Source organism: Malaclemys terrapin, chromosome 3 (genome assembly GCF_027887155.1).
Source record: "Malaclemys terrapin pileata isolate rMalTer1 chromosome 3, rMalTer1.hap1, whole genome shotgun sequence".
NCBI lineage: Eukaryota > Metazoa > Chordata > Testudines > Emydidae > Malaclemys > Malaclemys terrapin.
In genome coordinates, this window is record NC_071507.1 from 15,639,773 (window position 1) to 15,660,366 (window position 20,594).

At 41.2% G+C, this 20,594-nt stretch overlaps 2 protein-coding genes across 4 annotated transcripts in view; one reads left to right on the forward strand and one right to left on the reverse strand.

The window, feature by feature from the left end:
• Positions 1-7,915, forward strand: part of UGP2 (UDP-glucose pyrophosphorylase 2) — a 41,729-nt gene extending 33,814 nt beyond the window's left edge. For both annotated transcript variants that reach the window (XM_054023590.1, XM_054023589.1), the window contains exons 5-10: positions 199-332; positions 1,080-1,377; positions 3,351-3,548; positions 3,772-4,014; positions 4,691-4,795; positions 6,946-7,915. In XM_054023590.1, the coding sequence (XP_053879565.1) occupies positions 199-332; positions 1,080-1,377; positions 3,351-3,548; positions 3,772-4,014; positions 4,691-4,795; positions 6,946-7,053 (1,086 nt within the window). In that variant the 3' untranslated portion in view covers positions 7,054-7,915. The remainder of the gene's footprint in view (positions 1-198; positions 333-1,079; positions 1,378-3,350; positions 3,549-3,771; positions 4,015-4,690; positions 4,796-6,945) is intronic.
• Positions 7,916-7,918: 3 nt separating this feature from the next.
• VPS54 (VPS54 subunit of GARP complex) overlaps positions 7,919-20,594 on the reverse strand; it is a 75,872-nt gene continuing 63,196 nt past the window's right edge. For both annotated transcript variants that reach the window (XM_054023587.1, XM_054023588.1), the window contains 6 exons: positions 19,531-19,618; positions 18,572-18,693; positions 18,381-18,461; positions 13,589-13,696; positions 12,442-12,536; positions 7,919-9,123 (listed from right to left, as the gene is read on the reverse strand). In XM_054023587.1, coding sequence (XP_053879562.1) covers positions 9,018-9,123; positions 12,442-12,536; positions 13,589-13,696; positions 18,381-18,461; positions 18,572-18,693; positions 19,531-19,618 — 600 coding nt within the window. In that variant the 3' untranslated portion in view covers positions 7,919-9,017. The remainder of the gene's footprint in view (positions 9,124-12,441; positions 12,537-13,588; positions 13,697-18,380; positions 18,462-18,571; positions 18,694-19,530; positions 19,619-20,594) is intronic.

The window sequence follows — 20,594 nt, forward strand, 5'->3', positions numbered from 1 at the left end:
TGTTTCATCATAAATACTTCTGTAGCTATGAAGATTGTCTTTAGTTAACGGTCACATTTGTCTAAATATCTTTTTAAGAGATTTTTTTTCATAACCATTGTTTGACACAGTCTGCAAATAGTATATAAAGTCTCATTGTTTAGGTGGCAGAAATAAAACCCAGTAACTCTTGCTGAATATGATCTTTTTTCTCCTCAGCATCTAAACAAAACCTACAACACAGATGTTCCTCTTGTTCTAATGAACTCCTTTAACACTGATGAGGACACAAAGAAAATCTTGCAGAAGTACAGCCACAGTCGTGTGAAAATATATACTTTTAATCAAAGCAGGTATCAGATTTTTTTTTCTTCTGTTTGGGGTAAAAGAAACAAACAAACTCTTCCATGTTGTGCATATTAAATATTTTTGTTAGAGTTTTCAGACAGATGAAATATTATTGAGTATTAATAGTGACATACTTTCATGTTCTACCTCTTTAAACGGGCCTTTTTGGAAGTTTAAAAAGTGAGAAGGCCCAAGAACAGCCAGATAAAATTAATAACTAAAAATAAATGGATGAAAGAGATCTGTGTTCCGAGATCAGACTTGCAGTGGAATGCAGGAACGTGGGATTTGAATTCTGAACTATCTTGGCTGTGAAACCACAGGGTTGGGGCTGTCGGAAGCAGGTGTAGAGTGACTTGTAGGCTGACCACCAACGAAGTTTGCCCTGAATTGGTCATGGGAGATTCGGGGGGGTCCTGCTTTTTAAAAAGTGAATTCCTAGGTTCCAGTGACTGCATATAACATGTTCTCAACCCTTGTGGAGGAAGAAACTTGCATTACCTCTGGCTTCAAAGAGATGATTCATTTAAGTTTATACTTAATTAAATATTAACTTGCAGTTTCTGCCCCGATATCCAAGTATGAACACACACAGTCTCCTCCAGTTTCTGTGTATCTGATTAACTGGCCTAAGAAGTAATAATTTTAAAGCCACACCAAGTCTGGAGTATCCCATGTGACTGCATTACTACTGCACTAAGGTCTGTATCAGTATTTAACATGGATGAGCTCTAATAATTGTCATTTTGCAGGTATCCTAGAATTAATAAAGAGTCTCTACTGCCAATAGCCAAGGACGTATCTTATTCAGGAGAGAATACTGAGGCGTGGTATCCCCCAGGTCACGGCGATATCTACTCCAGTTTCTATAACTCTGGTCTGCTTGACACACTTATAGGAGAGGGGAAAGAGTACATTTTTGTGTCCAATATAGATAACTTGGGAGCAACCGTGGATCTTTACATTCTTAACCATCTTATGAATCCACCAAATGGAAAATGTTGTGAATTTGTCATGGAGGTCACAAATAAAACCCGGGCAGATGTTAAGGTAAAAAATATATTTGTTCAAGTCAATTCATCCACTCACTGACTTAGCAAATTTTAGTCTCATTTTCTTTTGGATCAGTAGTTTCAACCAGATGTTAAATATCACCTCAAATATCTTTAAGGCTTATATACCTGAACCCAACAGTCAGCTGTACATCTAACTTGAAAAAGAGATGTAAAGTCAGCAGGTTTTATGACATTATTTAGAGTTTTATGGCGTGGAGTGCCGTATAGCATGCTGTTTTGGTCAGTCATATGCAAGTATTAAAAAAAAATATACATCTCCTGGGCTTGAACTACTAGACAGGACAGCCTATTGTATAGGCCACATGGATTTTCAACTTGGGGTCATGACACCCTTCCCATATAGCAATATCTAAGAGGAGTCTTAATATGGAAGAAGCTGAGAACCACCATGCTACAGTAGTAGCCTCTCTTGCTAGTTCAGGACTGCCTAACCCACTGCTGTATTTTAAAACTACAATATATAATGCTCTATAGCCTAAATTTCTGGCAGTCTTGACCCAGCATCCTGCCCTGACCAGTTTCAGGTGGTGAAACCAGGGTCTCTGGCTAATTGTTGGCCAACATTTAAACCAAAACAATGACATGTTTGGTACATGCTGTAAGCATTTTTATCACATAGTGATTTGTACCACCACCTGTAAGGGTCTTGTCCCATGTTCTTTAACCATGAAAAATACTGCTAGTGTCCCATTCATCTGATATTATTGTAAAGGATCCTGATTCAACCCATAAAAGGAAGGAAATGTAATGTAAGATCAGGGCTTTTTATCCTTTGAAGCCCCATGGGGAAAGTTAACTGATACTGTAGTAAGTGCCACATAACCTACAGTACGTAGTCAGCTGACTATCTTCTATTTCAACCATAACTTTTGAATTTTCTTTTGTGAAAAGGTTTAATTTAGATCAGGGGTTGGTAATGTTTGGCACGCGGGTCGCCAGGGTAAGCACCCTGGCGGGCCGGGCCAGTTTTATTTACCTGCTGACGTGGCAGGTTCGGCCGATCGCGGCCCCCACTTGCTGTTCCGGGCCAATGGGGGCGGCGAGAAGCGGCGCAGGCGAGGGATGTACTGGCTGCAGCTTCCCGCAGCCCCCATTGGCCCGGAACGGCGAACTGCGGACAGTGGGGGCTGCGATCGGCTGAACCTGCCGCGTCAGCAGATAAATAAACTGGCCCGGCCCACCAGGGTGCTTACCCTGGCGAACTGCGTGCCAAATGTTGCCGACCCCTGATTTAGATCCTGACATGTAACTTTATAGAATTCTCCATTGTTTAATTATCCATCACAAGCTAAAGGTGACTTTTAAATTGACTAAAACTTTCCATAAGTGCTTAGGTGGTTTAGGCACCTAAGTCACTTAGGTGCTTTGGAAAATTTTATCCACTGTCTAGAGCAACTGTAGATAACAGCTATTTAAATGCTTCGTAAAAAACTCTTAGTGTTTTCCAATATCAATAACTGGCATAAACAATGCTGTCAGTTTCTATCATAAGTTAAACAAGTTTTATGTAAGGGCATGGCTACATTGGAAACTTCAAAGCGCTGTCGCCGGAATGCTCCTGTGGCAGCACTTTGAAGTGTGAGTGTGGTCGCCCGTGAGTGCTGGGCGAGAGCTCTCCCAGCGCTCCTGGTAATCCACCTCCACGAGGGGATTAGCTCCAAGTGCTGGGAACACGGCTCCCAGCACGCAGAGCCTGTCTACACTAGCGCTTTAAAGTGCTCAGACTTGCTGCGCTCAGGGGGTTAGAGCGCCATAAAATGTAAGTGTAGACAAGCCCTAAGATTAGGTATTTGGTATTGGAATGTGATAGGCAAAATACTTCCACCTGCACCTCACTTCAGTGTGTTTTAAGAAGATATATATTGCATGCCGTCATAAAGATTTTATATGTACGTGTAGCATGCTGTTCCATATATTACAGTACTTAGATCTGTTCTGCCTTTGCAGGGTGGTACACTCACGCAATATGATAACAAACTGAGACTGGTAGAAATAGCTCAGGTTCCAAAAGCACATGTTGATGAATTCAAGTCTGTGTCAAAATTCAAAATATTCAATACAAACAACTTGTGGATTTCTTTGCCTGCCATTAAACGACTGCAAGAGCAAAACGCTATTGATATGGAGATCATCGTTAATCCAAAGGTAAGCTCATGACAGGACTTCAAAGGGGAAACAGCAGAGACTGTGCAGAGGTGTCCAACTGTGCTAACTTCTCCAACTTCACCTTTGTTTTCTGAATGTCTTTATATTCTGCATAACTGTCCCCTTTTAAAACAATGTTAGTGCTTTTGACTATTTAAAGGTCTGATGGTGAACAAGTTATTTGTTTGTCTGGTCATGTTCATGCTACAACTTTCTTTTTCAGACTTTGGATGGAGGTTTAAATGTTATTCAGCTGGAGACGGCAGTTGGTGCTGCTGTTAAAAGTTTTGAGAATTCTTTGGGGATAAATGTACCTCGTAGTCGTTTTCTGCCTGTCAAGACCACATCAGATCTCTTGCTTGTGATGTCCAACTTGTATAGCCTTAATGCTGGATCCTTAACTATGAGTGAGAAACGTGAATTTCCAACTGTACCTCTGGTCAAACTGGGAAGCTCTTTCACCAAGGTAAACCCTCATAGTTACATATTTTTCACAAGAAAAGACTGTAAACACTGATGTCCTTCATATGTTAACATACCAGTAAGAGGAGACTAGGTTACAAGGACAGTTACTTTAATTACTTCCAACTATGCAAATTATGACTGCTCCATTGAGTCATGAAATAATAGCTGCATTCAAACATCTTAAAAACATCTGAATATTCACAGCCTTATAATAGCTATCTCATACTTCCTTATCCTTTTTACTTGGGGATAGTAAAGATGAGGGTAGTGTTTTGTCCATTCTAAAGTTCAGGTTTTCTTTAAAAACTGCCTAATTTCTAGACAGAGTGTATTACTGTTACTGTTGTCCATAATTAGTTTCCCATAACTTTATGTTGAAACTAGCTCTCACTGCTATCATGGGGATAGTTGGTGACTTGTGGTTCTGTTTGATGTAGATTCAAGAACAGATTTTGGAGCTAGTTTCCTAGAATAGGGATAGGAACTCTTCATTCACAAAATAAATTCTTGAAGGATTGTTAATCCTGCTGTATTTATACACTTTACATTTAGCTTTAGTCTCATCCTTTCGTAACTTGTTTCAATACTTTCTTCTAGGATTAAACCCTTAGTTTTGGGGAAAAAATACATAAGCAAATGCATCCTCTAAACTATTGCTGGTTTTGTTTTTTGAAAAGGTTCAAGATTACCTGAGTAGGTTTGAAAGTATACCAGATATGCTTGAACTGGATCATCTCACGGTTTCGGGTGATGTTACATTTGGCAAGAACGTTGCATTAAAGGTGTGTATGTGAATGAGGCTGACTTGGGTAAAATGATAAAATTCTATTTTGTCAGAGTGGCATAGATAAGAGTTGAGTCCATCTACATTTTATCACAAAATAACGTGCATGGGTAAAGTATCTCATGGAAAACTTGACTGTGGCATAACCATCCATATTCTGAATTAGAAACTGGTCCAGTGACTGCAGAGGCTAATGTACCTTGACACCTTCATACCAATATAAGTAGCATATTGAAACAACTAGTACAGTAACTCCTCACTTAAAGTCATCCCGGTTAACGTTTCGTTGTTATGTTGCTGATTAGAGAACATGCTTGTTTAAAGTTGTGCAACGCTCCCTTATAATGTCGTTTGGCAGCTGCCTGTTTTGTCCACTGCTTGCAGGAAGAGCAGCCCGTTGGAGCTAGCTGGTGGGGGTTTGGACCCAGGATGGACTGCCAGCCCCCTATCAGCTCCCCACCCCCCTAAGTTCCCTGGGCAGCTGCTGCCCAGCAGGCTAGCAATTGACGGCAGTTCAGCTGTCCCTCCCCCCACTGCCTTGGAGCTGCTCCTGCCCTCTGCCTTGGAGCTGCTCCTGGGAGCCTTCTGCTTGCTGTGCAGAGAGTGGGGAAAGAGGGGGGTTAATCCATGGTGGTCCCCTCCCCTCCCACTTGCCCCATCTCCATGGGGAGGGACGGGGGACATGACAGGGCTCAGGATGGAGGGAGCTTGCTGGCAGCAGCTGCTGTCTCAACTTGCTGATCTACTTAAAAAGGCAATGTACTTAGAGTGGGGTCAGTGTAGTTAAAGGGGCGATGCACATCTGTCTCTCACACACAGGGTGTGTGTCTCTGTCTGCCATGCTGTCTCCCCTCCCTCCATTTGTGCTGCTTTGTAGAGTGTGAGGTTACATTAACAACAATGTGTTAACCCTTGAGGACTCAGCCGAGTGCTAGTTCATCATTTACCAGCAAGGCATTCCCTGGGAAATATCCCACCCTCTGACTCCACCACCTCAACTAAGCTTCACAATCATAATTGCTGTGTTAAACTGTTTAAAATTTATACAGTGTGTGTATATGTGTGTATTATTATATAAAGTCTTTTTTGTCCGTTGAAAAAAATTTCCCTGGAACCTAACCCCTCCCACCCCTATTTACATTAATTCTTATTTAGGAAATTGGATTTGCTTAACATCATTTCGCTTAAAGTCACATTTTTCAGGAACATAACTACAACATTAAGCGAGGAGTTACTGTAGTTAACATTTTTATCTACAAAGTGTTTTGCAAACTAAGCAGCTAAGACACTTGTCTGCTCCCCCTTACTCTAGTATAAGTATTTCACCATCTCTGAGGTAGAGGAGCACTATATAACTTCCAATTTACAGATGGAGTACAGCGGCACAGAGACTTAACCCAAGAGCTCATGGGAAGTCTGGCAGACACCCATGCTAGTGCCCTAACTGCTGGACCAGTCTTCCTCTCCCCTCTAGTCAAAGGTTCTAGATTTGTGTCTCTGATTTCCACACGTGAGCATACTTGCAAACCTCAAACTCACTCACTGTTTTTCTGCCTAGATTATTGTATTAGCAGTAAACAATTGTGGAAGTAGAACTTGTATTCTAGTCAGGAGGTGCTGAGCTCTTGGTAGCTGCTGTTGAAGTCAGTGGGAGTTATAGGTATTCGCCATCTCTTGGGAATAGCCTTTAGTTACCAGTTGTCTGAGGTGTGGGTTCAGTGCACTCTCTGAAGTGGCTCTGGGGTGTGACACGGAGTAAGCGGAAAATTTGCTCAACCTTTAAGTAGGCAGGTATGACTCAGAATACACACAGGAAGCAGATCCTTTGAATAAGGATCTCTCTACCCATAATAGAACTTAAATGGGAGTGAAATTCTACTCACCAAACAAGTTGCGTAGTTAGTGAAAAGGTTTTATTATCTCCTGTTAAATTTGTTAGACAACATTTAAAAAGCGATTGTACTAAGCTTACTCTCCCACTCTATTGTCTGAGAAAATAAGATGTGGATGACAGCCCAGTACAACACAGCTTAGCCAGGTGGCTAGGTGTTTCGTGGCACAGTTAACCTGAGAAGCCTTGCTTGCTTATAGATGCTTATAGTCTGTTTTTAAATGGACCTCAATGTGCCTTTTTCTTTTTTAATCTAGGGAACAGTTATCATCATTGCAAATCACGGTGACCGGATTGACATCCCGCCTGGAGCAGTATTAGAGAACAAAATTGTATCTGGCAATCTTAGGATCCTGGACCACTGAGTCAATGTTCAGTTTGTAGATCCTGTTAAAACAACCTTATGATGGAAGAACTTGTAGACCTTAAATTAAGTGGTACACAAGGCCTACGTTTTGTCATCTACTCCCTGTACCCTGCAGTATTAATTGTAAATAGCTTTCTGTGCTTCTTTTTAACTGAACACAGTGCAAATGCTTTCGTCTTTTCGAGGAGTCTGTAACTCAGTTAATATAACCTTAAAGTGCAATACTGTTGGTCTTGAGACAAGATGGACAGAACTTCTCTAAAAGAAGTTAAGAGGTTTGCCTCTGATAGTCAATAGTTTATTTTTGCAGTTACAAGCAATTCAAAAGCTGTGAAGCAACAGATGGTTAGCTCCTTCATGTAATTTTTTTATGAAGTGTAAATGACAGGTATGATGATTAAATGTTTCTCTACTGCTACTAAGTGAAATAGAATGTTAGAAATTCTGTTTGTTCACAAATCATACTTAACTTACGTGGTGTGAAGTGACTAGGTTAATAGTTAAGCTATACTATCATATCACAAATGTATTCCTAACACACGCAGAGGTAAGGTTGTCATTATGATCTTGTGCTCAAGCTGGAATAAAGTGTTCTAAATTTACCCAAAGAATCTAATATTTTTTTAAAATGCATCTAGTGTATGTTTTCTGTTGCATCCTTAATCTGCCCCCTTTGCAGTAAAATCACATGTTGATTGTACTTATGCTAATATTGTTCAATCCTGGTGTCCTAAATAAGGATCAGTTCCCTGTCCTGATGTTCATTCTTTCAATTCTATAGTATTTACCTGTAAAACTTATTTTTTATGTTTAGCATAAGACTGATATGTATCATTAAAAAAGTTGGTCTTTAAAAACAAGGGTGATTTTTATAGCTTTATTTTGATTGACAATGACATCTGTTATGCTAACAGATAGGCACACAAACACTGTAGACCACTCCATCATATGTAATCATTACAAGGTTAGGCACTCAGACTATGTTTAGGTAAAAAGTTGTGGAGGTGAAATACACAGGCACTTTTACTTAGTACTGGCAACTTCCAGACTTAAAAGGTAGTATTATTCAATCAACCTAAACTAGTTTCAGCCATCACCTCTCCCATCCACTGCAGTAGTGTAATAAGGGCAATAGCAGCCTAATTCTACTCTTTTTACCCCACCTCTCTTTTCTTAATGTATGCACTCAATTACACTTTTTTTAAAATTGTGGGAGAGGGGATGGGTAGAGTAATTGGCAGAGGCCACATTGGAAGCCAATCTTGCAACTATGGGCAGAGCTACATCATTGGTTTGGTATCAGTGAAGTATCTATCAGTACTAATGATTATCATTTTAAAATCTATCCAATAGATAATGGCTTAAGTGAACATACTGTTGACTAAAGTTGTATCTTCTGGTGGCAGTTCAGAGCCCAGCTGAAAGAAATACCCTGAAACATCTGCTCCCTAATAAATCTGAATTCTACATGCAAGCAATTGAGCCATTTATTTCTTATAAAGATCTGTAAAAAAATAAATTTTAGAACAGCAGTTTTATAGAGAAAAACATTTTCTACAGAGTTCAACTGCAAGATTTTATATTATACCATCATTAAATAAGGTGGGACACCATGTGAATTTCATTGCACTAGAGGAAATGCAAAGCATCTTTTTAATATAAAGATATACAGAGCATTCTAGACAACTACAGCTGTGTTACAGCTATGTGTTTGTTTGGATTTGGTCCAAAGAAACCTGAGTCTGTTTCCAGAGAGAATGAAAAAAATTGCACAGACAGCTGATCGCTTGTTTCTTGCTGAAGGACACTCAAAAGGTCACTCACTCCCTGCAGCTCACTCTGAATCTAGTTTCCCCAAATAATAGCATCCTCTCATAGACTCCACTCATAAATATTCACCTCAAGCTTCTTGAAAGCAAGACATTTGGTGGTTAGAATCAACTGACTCGTTCCAGTAGATTATCACCTCTTCTGATCCCAGATCTCAGCCATGTTTAGGTCCAGATTTTTGAGGCCTCTCAAAGCTTGAAGGTTTCCAGTGTAAAAAGCTACATCTGCTGTAACCAATCTGTAGTGAAATAGATTTTTGTTATAATTCCAATGCTAAAGCACTAATTGAAACAGGATCTGATTTGAGCGCATCAGTTCAAACACACCCATCTGTGTGGCCTTGAGCTACGTTGAGGTAACTAATGCCTCTCTATTATGCAATTGTGAACTGGGATAAAAGGGATTAATATTTGCCTAGGTCACAGGAGTAATATTATACTACTTACCAATAAAGTTACTAATATCTTTGTCTAGGTAGATGTCTGGTTCCATTTTCCTTTTCTGCCCAGTTTAAAACAGATCTAGGGTCAGATAACTCAAAGGAAATTGGACATTAACTCCTTTTAGGCCCCTTTGATAATCCCAGCCTAAAAATCCTGACTCTTATGGTACTGTGCAATATTAACTGGCTGAATTGCAGCCCTCAGAGGAGCTTGATATAATAAGGAACAATCATGCTTCCCTCATCTGTTCTTTAAGCACATCAACAAAATGGACAAAGCAGAACTCCTTGACAATCTAGACTTCAAAAAGCATTTGATGTCATTCCTCACAGGAGGCAACCATGGGAACTAATTGGGGTGAGTTGTATTGTAGTCCTGTCATGAATTAGAAACTGGCTAAGAATAAATGGTAAAATTAATAGTGGGGTGTCCAAACATTCACAATAAAATTGGATTTTAAAATGTACGGTAAGTGACTTGGAAAAATCTGTAGGTAAAAATTAGAGCAGTTAGACTGGAGAAGATTATGAACTTCAGGAAGACCTATCAAAGCTAAGTGAATGGGCTAAGCACCATGGCAGGTTAAAGTCAGTGTGCATTAATGAATCTACTCATGCACATTTCTGAGTTCTAAAGTAAATATAGCCACACAGGCGGATATGTTGGTATCTGGGTGAGCAGTAAGAGCTAGTCAGAAATTCACTGAACCAAAAAAATTCACCAAATCTGTAATAGATTTGACAAAACCTTCACCAGAACACAGGCAGGTTTCCTTTCTGTACAGCTGGAATTCTGGCAGGGTTTCCACTCTATGGTAGGAGCCCTGCCTACAGCTATCCACTGAACAGCAGCTGTAATATTAACAGGAATGTAAGTTTCACACTAAGGCTACGTCTACACTACGGGTGTGTGTGTGTGGAATCAATTTCAGATACGCAAATTCAGCTACGGGAATAGCGTAGCTGATTTCTATGTATCTGATCCGACTTACCCCACTGTGAGGACGGCGGCAAATCGACCTCCCCCATCGACAGCGCTTACTCCTACCTGGGCTGGTGGAGTATGCATGTCGATTCGGGGATCGATTATCGCGTCCCGACGAGACGCAATAAATCGATCCCCGAGAGATCGATGACGAGCCCTTAGTTTCAGGGACATATTCTGGTGTTTCTGAAACAAAATATTCAGGCACTGCTGGGAGGCTGGACACTTGGTAAATTTGCTTTCATTCCAAATCAGAACAAAGGTAAATTCAAAAATACCAAAACTCTAGGCGAGCTGAAATCCCTGAGTTTTGGCCAGCTCTAGTGAGTAGCAGCAATCATCAACCACAATTTTAAGATGCATAAAGAAGGAGAGAGAGAGAATGCTGATAAAATGCCAGTCAATAAATTAGTGGTACACCCTCACCTGGAAGAGGATTAAGCTTGGACTACTGAATGGCACTCCTGTTGGATTGTTTAATTGATGGAAAGGAGATGAATAAGTGGGGACAAAAGAGTGGTGTACAAAGTATCAAACTGGTTGGAGACAATGAATAGCACTCCTATTAATCTTGTTATCATAGGAGAACAAAGGGACATACAATGAAATTGAAAAGTAACAAATCTAAAAAAACAGGAGTACTTGTGGCACCTTAGAGACTAACAAATTTATTAGAGCATAAGCTTTCGTGGACTACAGCCCACTTCTTCGGATGCATATAGAATGGAACATATATTGAGGAGATACATATACACACACACATACAGAGAGCATGAACAGGTGGGAGTTGTCTTACCAACTCTGAGAGGCCAATTAAGTAAGAGAAAAAAAACTTTTGAAGTGATAATCAAGCTAGCCCAGTACAGACAGGTTGATAAGAAGTGTGAGAATACTTACAAGGGGAGATAGATTCAATCTGTCTGTACTGGGCTAGCTTGATTATCACTTCAAAAGTTTTTTTTCTCTTACTTAATTGGCCTCTCAGAGTTGGTAAGACAACTCCCACCTGTTCATGCTCTCTGTATGTGTGTGTATATGTATCTCCTCAATATATGTTCCATTCTATATGCATCCGAAGAAGTGGGCTGTAGTCCACGAAAGCTTATGCTCTAATAAATTTGTTAGTCTCTAAGGTGCCACAAGTACTCCTGTTCTTTTTGCGGATACAGACTAACACGGCTTCTACTCTAAAATCTAAAAAAGCGATCTAATGAAATACTTTACACAAAGCATAATTAGCCTATAGAATTCACTGCAACTATGTATCATTGAAGCCAATGAATTAAATATTTATATGGGTAACAAAAACATCCTCAATACATTAGACTGGATTAAAAAAAGAGAAGAATAAACCCTCATGTTTCAGGAAGAAAATTGTAAAAGGAGTTCGGGAGAAACTTCCACTATAGGTAGATTATCCAATAATTGTCCACGAGGAGGTTTTTTGTTTGGTGTTTTTGCACCTTTCTGTGAAGTATCTGGTGCTGGCCAGACACTGCAGCAGAACTATCACTGATCTAATCAGGCATGGTAATTCCTACCAATATATTTGGGGGAGATAAAAAAGCAGTATGTGAGACCTGTTGGCAAAGGCTCTGTTTAAAAAGAATCCGAATTCTTTATGGAGAAAAATGCCCTAATGCTGGTTCTGCTTTAAAAACATTTCCTGTAGGGAAGCTCCCTATACACAGATAAAACACTAATTCCTGATAATAGTTAGCACCTTCCAGCCACCCATCTGAATTAATTCAGGTTTCCAAGGTGCTTTAAGTGTCACGTGACTTGTGAGGTAAATAATGATTGTCACCATTATAAAAGGGGGAAAATGGGCACAGGCAGATGAAACAACACATCCCAGGTCTCTCAAATCTGTGACAGTGCAAGGAATATAACCCACATTTCCCGACTCCCAATTCTTTTCTTTACTCACCAGACTCTTCCTCCCCTATTTTCTCTAAAAGCAGTGCCCTGTTCAAGTTGCACCTTTTAGCAGAACAGGGCTCCAAATAGATCTTGCATTCTAAATACAGCGTACAGTGGCATTTTGATTACAGTAGGTACATTTATTAAGAGAACTAAGTATTGTGGCTACTGTGGAAATTAGTATTAAAACAAGTGTCCATACATACCCATTCTGAGGTCCTCCATCATTGACTACAGTTAAGTGGGCCAGCTGCCTCTTCAAATGAAGTTTGTAGCTTGCATTAATTCTTAAAAACAACATCTACAACAAAACCATAAAACCCAGTAACCTGTGTGTAATAGCATCAGAATAAGGAGCTTCACTTTATTCATATAATTCTTCCCCAAAACTCTCTTCTGTAGCACTGCCAGCAAAAAAAGTGTGCTAACACTAATGAAGTACAAACATTTGAACCTTTAGGATGGGTACATGCCTAAACTAATGTTTTATATAATGTGTCTTTCCCTCCATAACCTCTCTGCTCCTGTTGGATGGTATATTCTCACTTGTCTATCAAGTGCAGTATTTACATTGTAAACTCTTTGGGACAGGGACCTGTCTTCTCTGTCTAGGAGGCAGCCAGCACACTTGTAGGTGCTATAAAATAATAAACAATATCTTTCTTGTACTGTAACCCTTACATAAGACAAAAGGATCAGTTATCATCTATGGATTTTTTAGCACAATTCTTATTAACATAAGAGGCAGATTGCAATCCAATGCATTAGGTGACAGAATGGTCCTTCCTGGCCATCTATAAAAGCACTGACTGTAGCCTAAGATTATAACGAGCACACCTAGAAAAGACTGGGCTCATAGCAGATTTAGTGACATGAATAATCCAGTGCTGTAGTTAAATTTGAATTGAATGACAGCTGCATAAAATGGCTGTTCTAGTGTAGATTTCAGTAATAATTCTGGGAGATTCTCAACATGACCACATACAACAGCCATGTTATTGCCCTTGTGTAGAATTTCACCACTAACTCCTGTATTCAGCATATCTACATCTAGATATTAAGAACACGGTTGATGCAAAAGGGAAGTGAGGCAGCTTAGTCTTGCCCTGGGGAGCTAGAGTTGAGCAAATATTGCAAAAAAGGACTCCCCCCCCCCCCCCAAACTGAAAAAAGATTCAATTCAAACTGAACTCACTGCAATGGTATTTGCAATCCCATTTGTTGGTCACCACACATGACTATATTCACTAGATGTTTTTTGTCTGTGAAAAGCAAAAGTGTCAAAGTACTGGTAATGACGTGTGTTTATGAGGGAAGTGTTACAATAGCTACAAAGCAACTTAAAATGCTCACCTGTGTTTGCTCCTCAGGGAGGAGGTCATATATAGCTTCATGCATCTTTGCCATTTGCTTACAAATATTCCTGAAGCAGGCTGAAGGAACAGGAGCTTTCACCTCATACTGGTAATAAAGACAACATTGGTCACTTGTTTTCCAACATCTTTAGAAAATGGTCAAAAGGAAAATGTTCTTGGCTGCCTCCTATGCCGCTAGACCTTCAGATATCATTGTCTAAGAGCTGTTATTGATCCATGGGCAGCATGCATTATAGAATCATTGGCACTTTACATTTTATAATTCAACAGGACAATTTAAATCAAACAGGGATCAAAGAAGCATTCCTCTCACCTGATCCATTTGGCTTGGTTAGTTTTAATTGCTGCTTCCTGCTCATTATTTTTAGCTGGCTTACATTACACCTCTCAGTTATATTTTAGGGAGAGAATGATTAACATGACAGTTAAATGTGCATATGCCATGCCTTATACTAGTCCCATCTCCCCCTTTGGAACATGCTTTCTCTCCACAGGTAACAGGAAATAATTCCGTCTATGACGTATGCACCACTTCTCATTCCGGTACAAATATTTGAAAAAAGAAAACAAGCAAGTCCTACAAGAACACGTAATTGGAAGTTTCTGACACAAGGAGAGACGAAAGCTGCTGAAAACCAAGTACAGTTTGTGCCAAAGAACACGTAAAAATACAGCTGAAGCCAGTCGCTGACAGTATGGACTCACCCTAAGGAATGAGAAAAAATACCGGGGGTGAATAAGATGAGAGGTACCTTTCCTTGATCAGGGCTGGTATCTGAGAAACAAGCTATTGAAAGGAGATTTGCTGCAAGGGAACAAAATTCTTATGTTCCCACACCTAGAAGGAAAGATCGTACTGTGATTTTCAAAGCAACGACCTAGCTGCAATACTTTCCTCAGAAAAGCTCGATCTGTAACTTCATGGCCAAGGGTAGGTTCCAAGTCTAGGCCTGGTTTAAGCAGGTTTAGGCCCCAGAGAGCCCCCCCTCTCGGAAAAGGCGATCATGATACTTACTCTAATTAGTAAAGAGCTTTGAGGTCTATGGATGAATTACTCAAGATTATTATTAATTTATAAACATTGCTGAACTAAAAGGAGTTACAGCTGCTTGCAATAGGTCTGAATTTGGAGAACTCTGCTTGGCCATTGCTTGAAAGAGAAAACTTGGCATTATCTATAAAGTTCTGAGGAAAAGGAAAAGCCGATAGCTTAATTGTATCTGAGAACTCAGTCTTGGAGACAAAGGGCCCGAGCCTGCAAACATGGCCTATCAAAGATTGATTACCACTAAGGCTAATTGGACTACTTAGGGTAATGAGTACTATACATGGAAGTATCTGCAGGAATGGGCTCCAAGTGACTTGAATTACAGTCTTCTGGTTTTAAAATGGTCGTGTTGTATTGTATGTATCTGTGAAGTGGAATATTCATAGACCACATGCAAGCTAAAGCTCTGGCTGTTCAGCCCAAGTATCATGGGTTGCAATCCTGCAAGTTGCTCAGCATTTCCAGCCTCTATCGTGGTCAACACCTCGCCGGAGCAGGCTCAGAGATTTTATTGCTGCATCCAAATGGCAACAGAAGTACAGGTTCAAAGAGAGCCATGGCATCTTAGGGGACTATATCATTTTCACTAATGCAGTACCCCTATTCGTCTTCTACCTGTACCTCTACAACTAACAGAACGGTGGCACACCAGTGCCTTTAGAGCCCAACTGAGACCAGGGCCCATTGCTCTAGACACTGTTACACACATGTAGTAAGAGACAGGCCCCTGCCCCAAAGAGCTCTCAATCTAAACAAGAGAAGGGGGGCATGAAATGGTTTGCGGGTCACAGCAGGTCAGCTGCAAAGCCAGCAAGAGAACTGAGGGCTCCAGGGCCCCGGTTTAGTACCCTGTCCGCTGGACCATGCTGATTGTTTCATGAAGAGGAGCATGTCACCCAACATTCAGTCTGTGATTTCTAGACCATATTAATTTTTGTTAAACGCACTTAACACCGCACTGCCAAGCTCCAGAACATTGCCATTAGAATGACTTGCTCATTCTTTCAGCTTTATACATTTAAAGCCAGTGATTATTTTTATTTACGGGGTACTCAAGCCTTGAGACTCTGACACATTCCCCTGCAATGCTAACAAGGCTACAATTAATGAGCTATACTCCTGTCCCCTCGCTGTTGCATATTTTCTGTTTTAAGAGGTCCTTCAATGTTTTCACGGTCATTCACCCAAGAGGAGAGTAGCAGTAATGTTAAGATCCCAGATCCTCAGCTCTATTAGGCACCAAACAACCAAAGGGACTGGGTTTACTGGTAAGGTAGGCAAGCTAGCACGTCATAATATTCTTCCCCTCTCCCTGCTGGCTGCTGAAATTGAAAACAATCCTAGCCTTCAAGAGCTTCAGAGAGCAGGAATCTTGCCAGCTTAAATCTTCTGCCAGCTTACGAGAAAGAGTGGGCAGGGAAGATGGAAGGACGGCATGGCACATGCATGTTAGCCACAATCCAGACAAGCCCTGCACTATGGGTGTGTTGTTGTGCACCTCCCACTCAAGGGGCCAGGAGTTAAACACTTATTTTCAAGAGATGAGAATAATAGTGACAGGGAAGACATTTGACAAACTGGAAGTTTATTTGGTCTTTGGTGGCTAGAACACTATTTTGGACTCTGTCACCTTGCTGGTGTTGGTCTTTTTAAACACATTTAATCAATGAAAAGACGTTGTAATATGACAGGAAAAAAATAAACCCTTCTCCCATTCCCTCTCTGTGGCAATCTGACCCCACACTCCCCATCAGCAGCAATTCTTGCTAGCCTAACAAAATGTCGGGGGGAGGTGGGGGGAGGGAAGGGAGGAAGAAGAGGGAGAACATAATATATTCCCAAAGATTCTCCCTGTATTTTACTGTTTCTGAAACAGAGTGTAGGCGCTGTTTATGTAATTCTGCCAATAACCAAACACATAACTAGATTTCCCCGACCCACTTCATACCGGACAATGAACGTCTGAACTTTAAGTGGCTTCTATAATAAATGTATTTGCATGAACCAGTCAAACTGGTCACTCAAAGGTTCATTTTTTCCTACGGTAATATTTTCTTATGAAGCAGCTTTAAAAAACAAATAAAACAGGCTGAAGGTTTACGTAAGTTTAATTATCAAAACTGACAGCCCACTTCTGTCACCTTTACTATTGCTGAGAAGTCCCTCAGACCATCAGCAGGCCCAATGGGACCAATGGAACACTTTGCAGAGTCAAGTACTACTCATTGTGAGTAAGGGCGGCAGAGTCTGGCCCATAAAGGTTTAACCAAACTGTGGCTCCGCAGCCACATGTGGCTCTTCAGAAGTTAATATGTGGCTCCTTGTATAGGCACCGACTCCAGGGCTGGAGCTACAGTCACCGACTTTCCAATGTGCTGGGGGGTGCTCACTGCTCGACCCCTGGCTCTGCCACAGGCCCTGCCCCCACTCCATCCCTTCCCGCCCCCTCCTCTGAGCCTGCCATGCCCTCGCTCCTCCCCCCACCCCCCGCCAGCCTCCTGCATGCCACGAAACAGCTGATCTGGAGGTGCGGAGGGAGGGGGGAAGGTGCTGATTGGCGGGACTGTGGGAGGTGCTGGGAGCTGTGGGGGGAGCTGCTGACGTATTACTGTGGCTCTTTGGCAATGTACATTGGTAAATTCTGGCCCCTTCTCAGGCTCAGGTTGGCCACCCCTGGCTAAACTGATCACTTGACACTGATTTCAACAAATAGATACAATCTATCTATCTTAGGTACTTATACAGCCCCATTACCACTGTGCCTGAGTACCTCACTGACTTAAACGAATTTATCCTCAGAGCACCTTTGTGAGGTAGGACACTGCTATTGTCCCTACTTTACAGATAGGGAACTGTGGCATAGGGCGACTAAATGACTTGCCCAAGGTCACACAGGAAGCACGTGGCAGAGCATGGAATAAGTCCCGGATCTCTCAAGCTCCAGGCTGGTGGCCCAGCCACTGGACCATCCTTTCTCTCATGCCAATTTCCTATCGCTCATCAGTTTTCCACCTAGGGTGCCCATGGCACTAGCTCCTTCTTGCTTCCAGCTGCTTCTATAGGCAGCCGCATGCAGGCTCTTCACTGCAGAAGAGCAGGAAAGAGGAGTTGCTCTCAGGGATGGCATTGGGAGCCAGCAGCATGACTGGAAATGCTAGCCACAACAGCCCTCAGCTGGGTAAGACCGTCCAAGAAAGCAGAGTACCCAGGCATCTTGGTAAAGCACGGGAACTACTATATTCACAGTAGCTACTGCACCAAGGAAAGTGTAACAATTTATTGCATCAAAAAGAGATTCAAGATATGACCAATGCTGATTTTATAAAGGTTAATGACATACATGCATTGACTCTTAAAGAGTATATTTTCTTAAGTCCAACATAGTAATAATTAATGGAGATATCCCATCTCCTAGAACTGGAAGGGACCTTGAAAGGTCATCGAGTCCAGCCCCCCTGCCTTCACTAGCAGGACCAAGTACTGATTTTGCCCCAGATCCCCAAGTGGCCCCCTCAAGGCCTGAACTCACAACCCTGGGTTTAGCAGGCCAATGCTCAAACCACTGAGCTATCCCTCCCCAATAGGGCCTTATGTATATAGGTTTAAACAATGCCTAGATAGGGAAAATGTCGACTTTGTTTGAAACATCTAGTCTAAGATTCTGCACATCATGAAACACCCAAATGCAGTGTGGAGTATAATTATTTCCATAAATCATTACCTTTGATAACAGTTTGTCAAATAAGCTATCCATGATGGCTACAAGCTTTGCTGAAATTTCAGCTATGTGGTCATGATAATCCTGTAATGGAAAAATAGGGTTTTATTTACCATCTAATGACATTCCTAGTCTTCACAGCACAATTGAGAAAACACATATAGAGTTTAATTAGAAGATACACAAAGAATTACCTTAGTAATGTGGTCAAAATGCCTGAGCATGCTAAATTGTTTAGGCTGCAGTCGAGCTTCAAAATGAGCCCGGATAATAGGAATGTAGTGTACTATTAGCTGCAGGCAGCGTGAAGAGAGAGCTGTAAACCCAGAAGTAAGAGAAGGGAGAAAACACTCAATTATTATACAAGTATAGTCATTTTGTACAGCCTGCACCCTCGCTCAAAAACAGAATACAGACCCAACCCTCAGAAACAAGCTAGAAGATAAACTGGAAGTGAAAGTTTACGAAGTCATTTGTGAAAATACAAACATGTGACATTACTATATTCAGGTCAAGGACCCAGAGCACTTTACATTGAGGGTACCAACTCACACAGTCCTTCATTCATTGACGGGAAGGGGAGTTTTAGCTAAGTAAAGACTGACTGTAGGATATGGAGCTACACAAAGAAACCCTTTCACCCACTAGTGAAATGCAGTCACCTCTGGAGCTAGTTAACAGAGCGCAGCAACATTTCACAACAGCTTAGGACAGGAAGCAGGGAGTATGATATTCAACTGAAACAAGGGGGTTGATTTAAGATAGGCAGGATGCCGCTACTTGTCAAAATGGAAGTATTGTGTATTCCAAATTTCAAACTCCAAATAGCAAACAACCCCATCTGTGACAAGGTCACGATTGAAGAAGTAATTCCAGCTTCCAAAGTCACTTATTTTGACTGAAGACCATGTTTGGCTAAGAGACTGATTTCTTCTACTTCCAAGTAACGTATTTGACACACACTGCAGCACACTTCTTCAATGCTACAATTCATAGACTCTTATACAAATTCTATATTCAAAGTAAACACATCATGGTAACCCCTTATCTTTTCACATCTTTTCCAGAGCACTGCAACTTGGAGATGGCTTATCCTGAATATTTAGTGTTTTATTAAACTTAGGAATGAGATCTGAACAGTAGAAATCCATACCTAAATTTTTTGTAGTTATTGTTTTCAAACCAACAACTTGCAATGCACCTGCTCCGAGAACTAGCTGGCAGCTTCTGGAGTTGAAATACTATCAGAAAGAGGAAAAAAAAGTAAGAGTTGAAGATCTATATGTAATGTAGGGGGAGTAAGGGGATGATAGGTACCTTAGAAATGCCATAGATAAAACTGAGCGAGACTTTAATCACTGACAGCTGATTGGGCGTGGTACTGAAGTTACCCAGATTTCTCGTTCTAGGAGAGTCCCATGTTCTTTCTAATGATTCCTCTTGTGTGTTTACTCAGGATCTCATAATCCGCATAGGACTTACTCAGGACCTGATCTAGAGCCCCCTGAAGTCATTAGGAGTCATTCCACTGACTTCACTGGGCTCTGAATCAGGCTCTTGGTGTTTCTTGAATCAGTTCATGCCAATGATGGCTCTCTGGATTGGATTTCTGGGACAGGAATGGAAATAGGGGGTATTAAGAATGGACAATTATTTCCCAATTATTTCATTTCTGGGACTGACCGCTCCCTCCATCTGAGGTATTTGGGTTGTGCTTCTCTTCCTGAAAACATTAGAGGCAGCTCTGACTTGTCATGGGGGTGTGGCTAAGGTACTTCCATCCTAACTCCAGATGAATGCATGGAAGCAGTGAATTCTTACTAGAAGACTAAATAAAAACTTCTTGCACAGGGCCCTCAGAGGAGGTGAACAGGTATAGTGCCATTGAACTTGGCTGGATAGGGCAGACTGCAGGAAAGGTTAGTCCCATGGAAATCATCAAACAACTAATTTTCTGATTTAGATTCTGACCTATCCCCCATCCCGCTCCACCCCCCATGCCAAACCTGGCACATCTGGGACATAGAAAGCAGTATGAAAAAATCAGTTAGGGAGAAAGAGTTAATCAGTACTGAGAGAGGAGCAACATTTTTCTCAGCAGTACTAATGATCCCACTGATGCATGATCCCATTCAGAGATCAGGGCCCCCGTCTCCTAAGAGAGTAGCAAGTGTGGGAAAAGATTCTTCTACATCTGGCTATACATTTGGCTAAAGC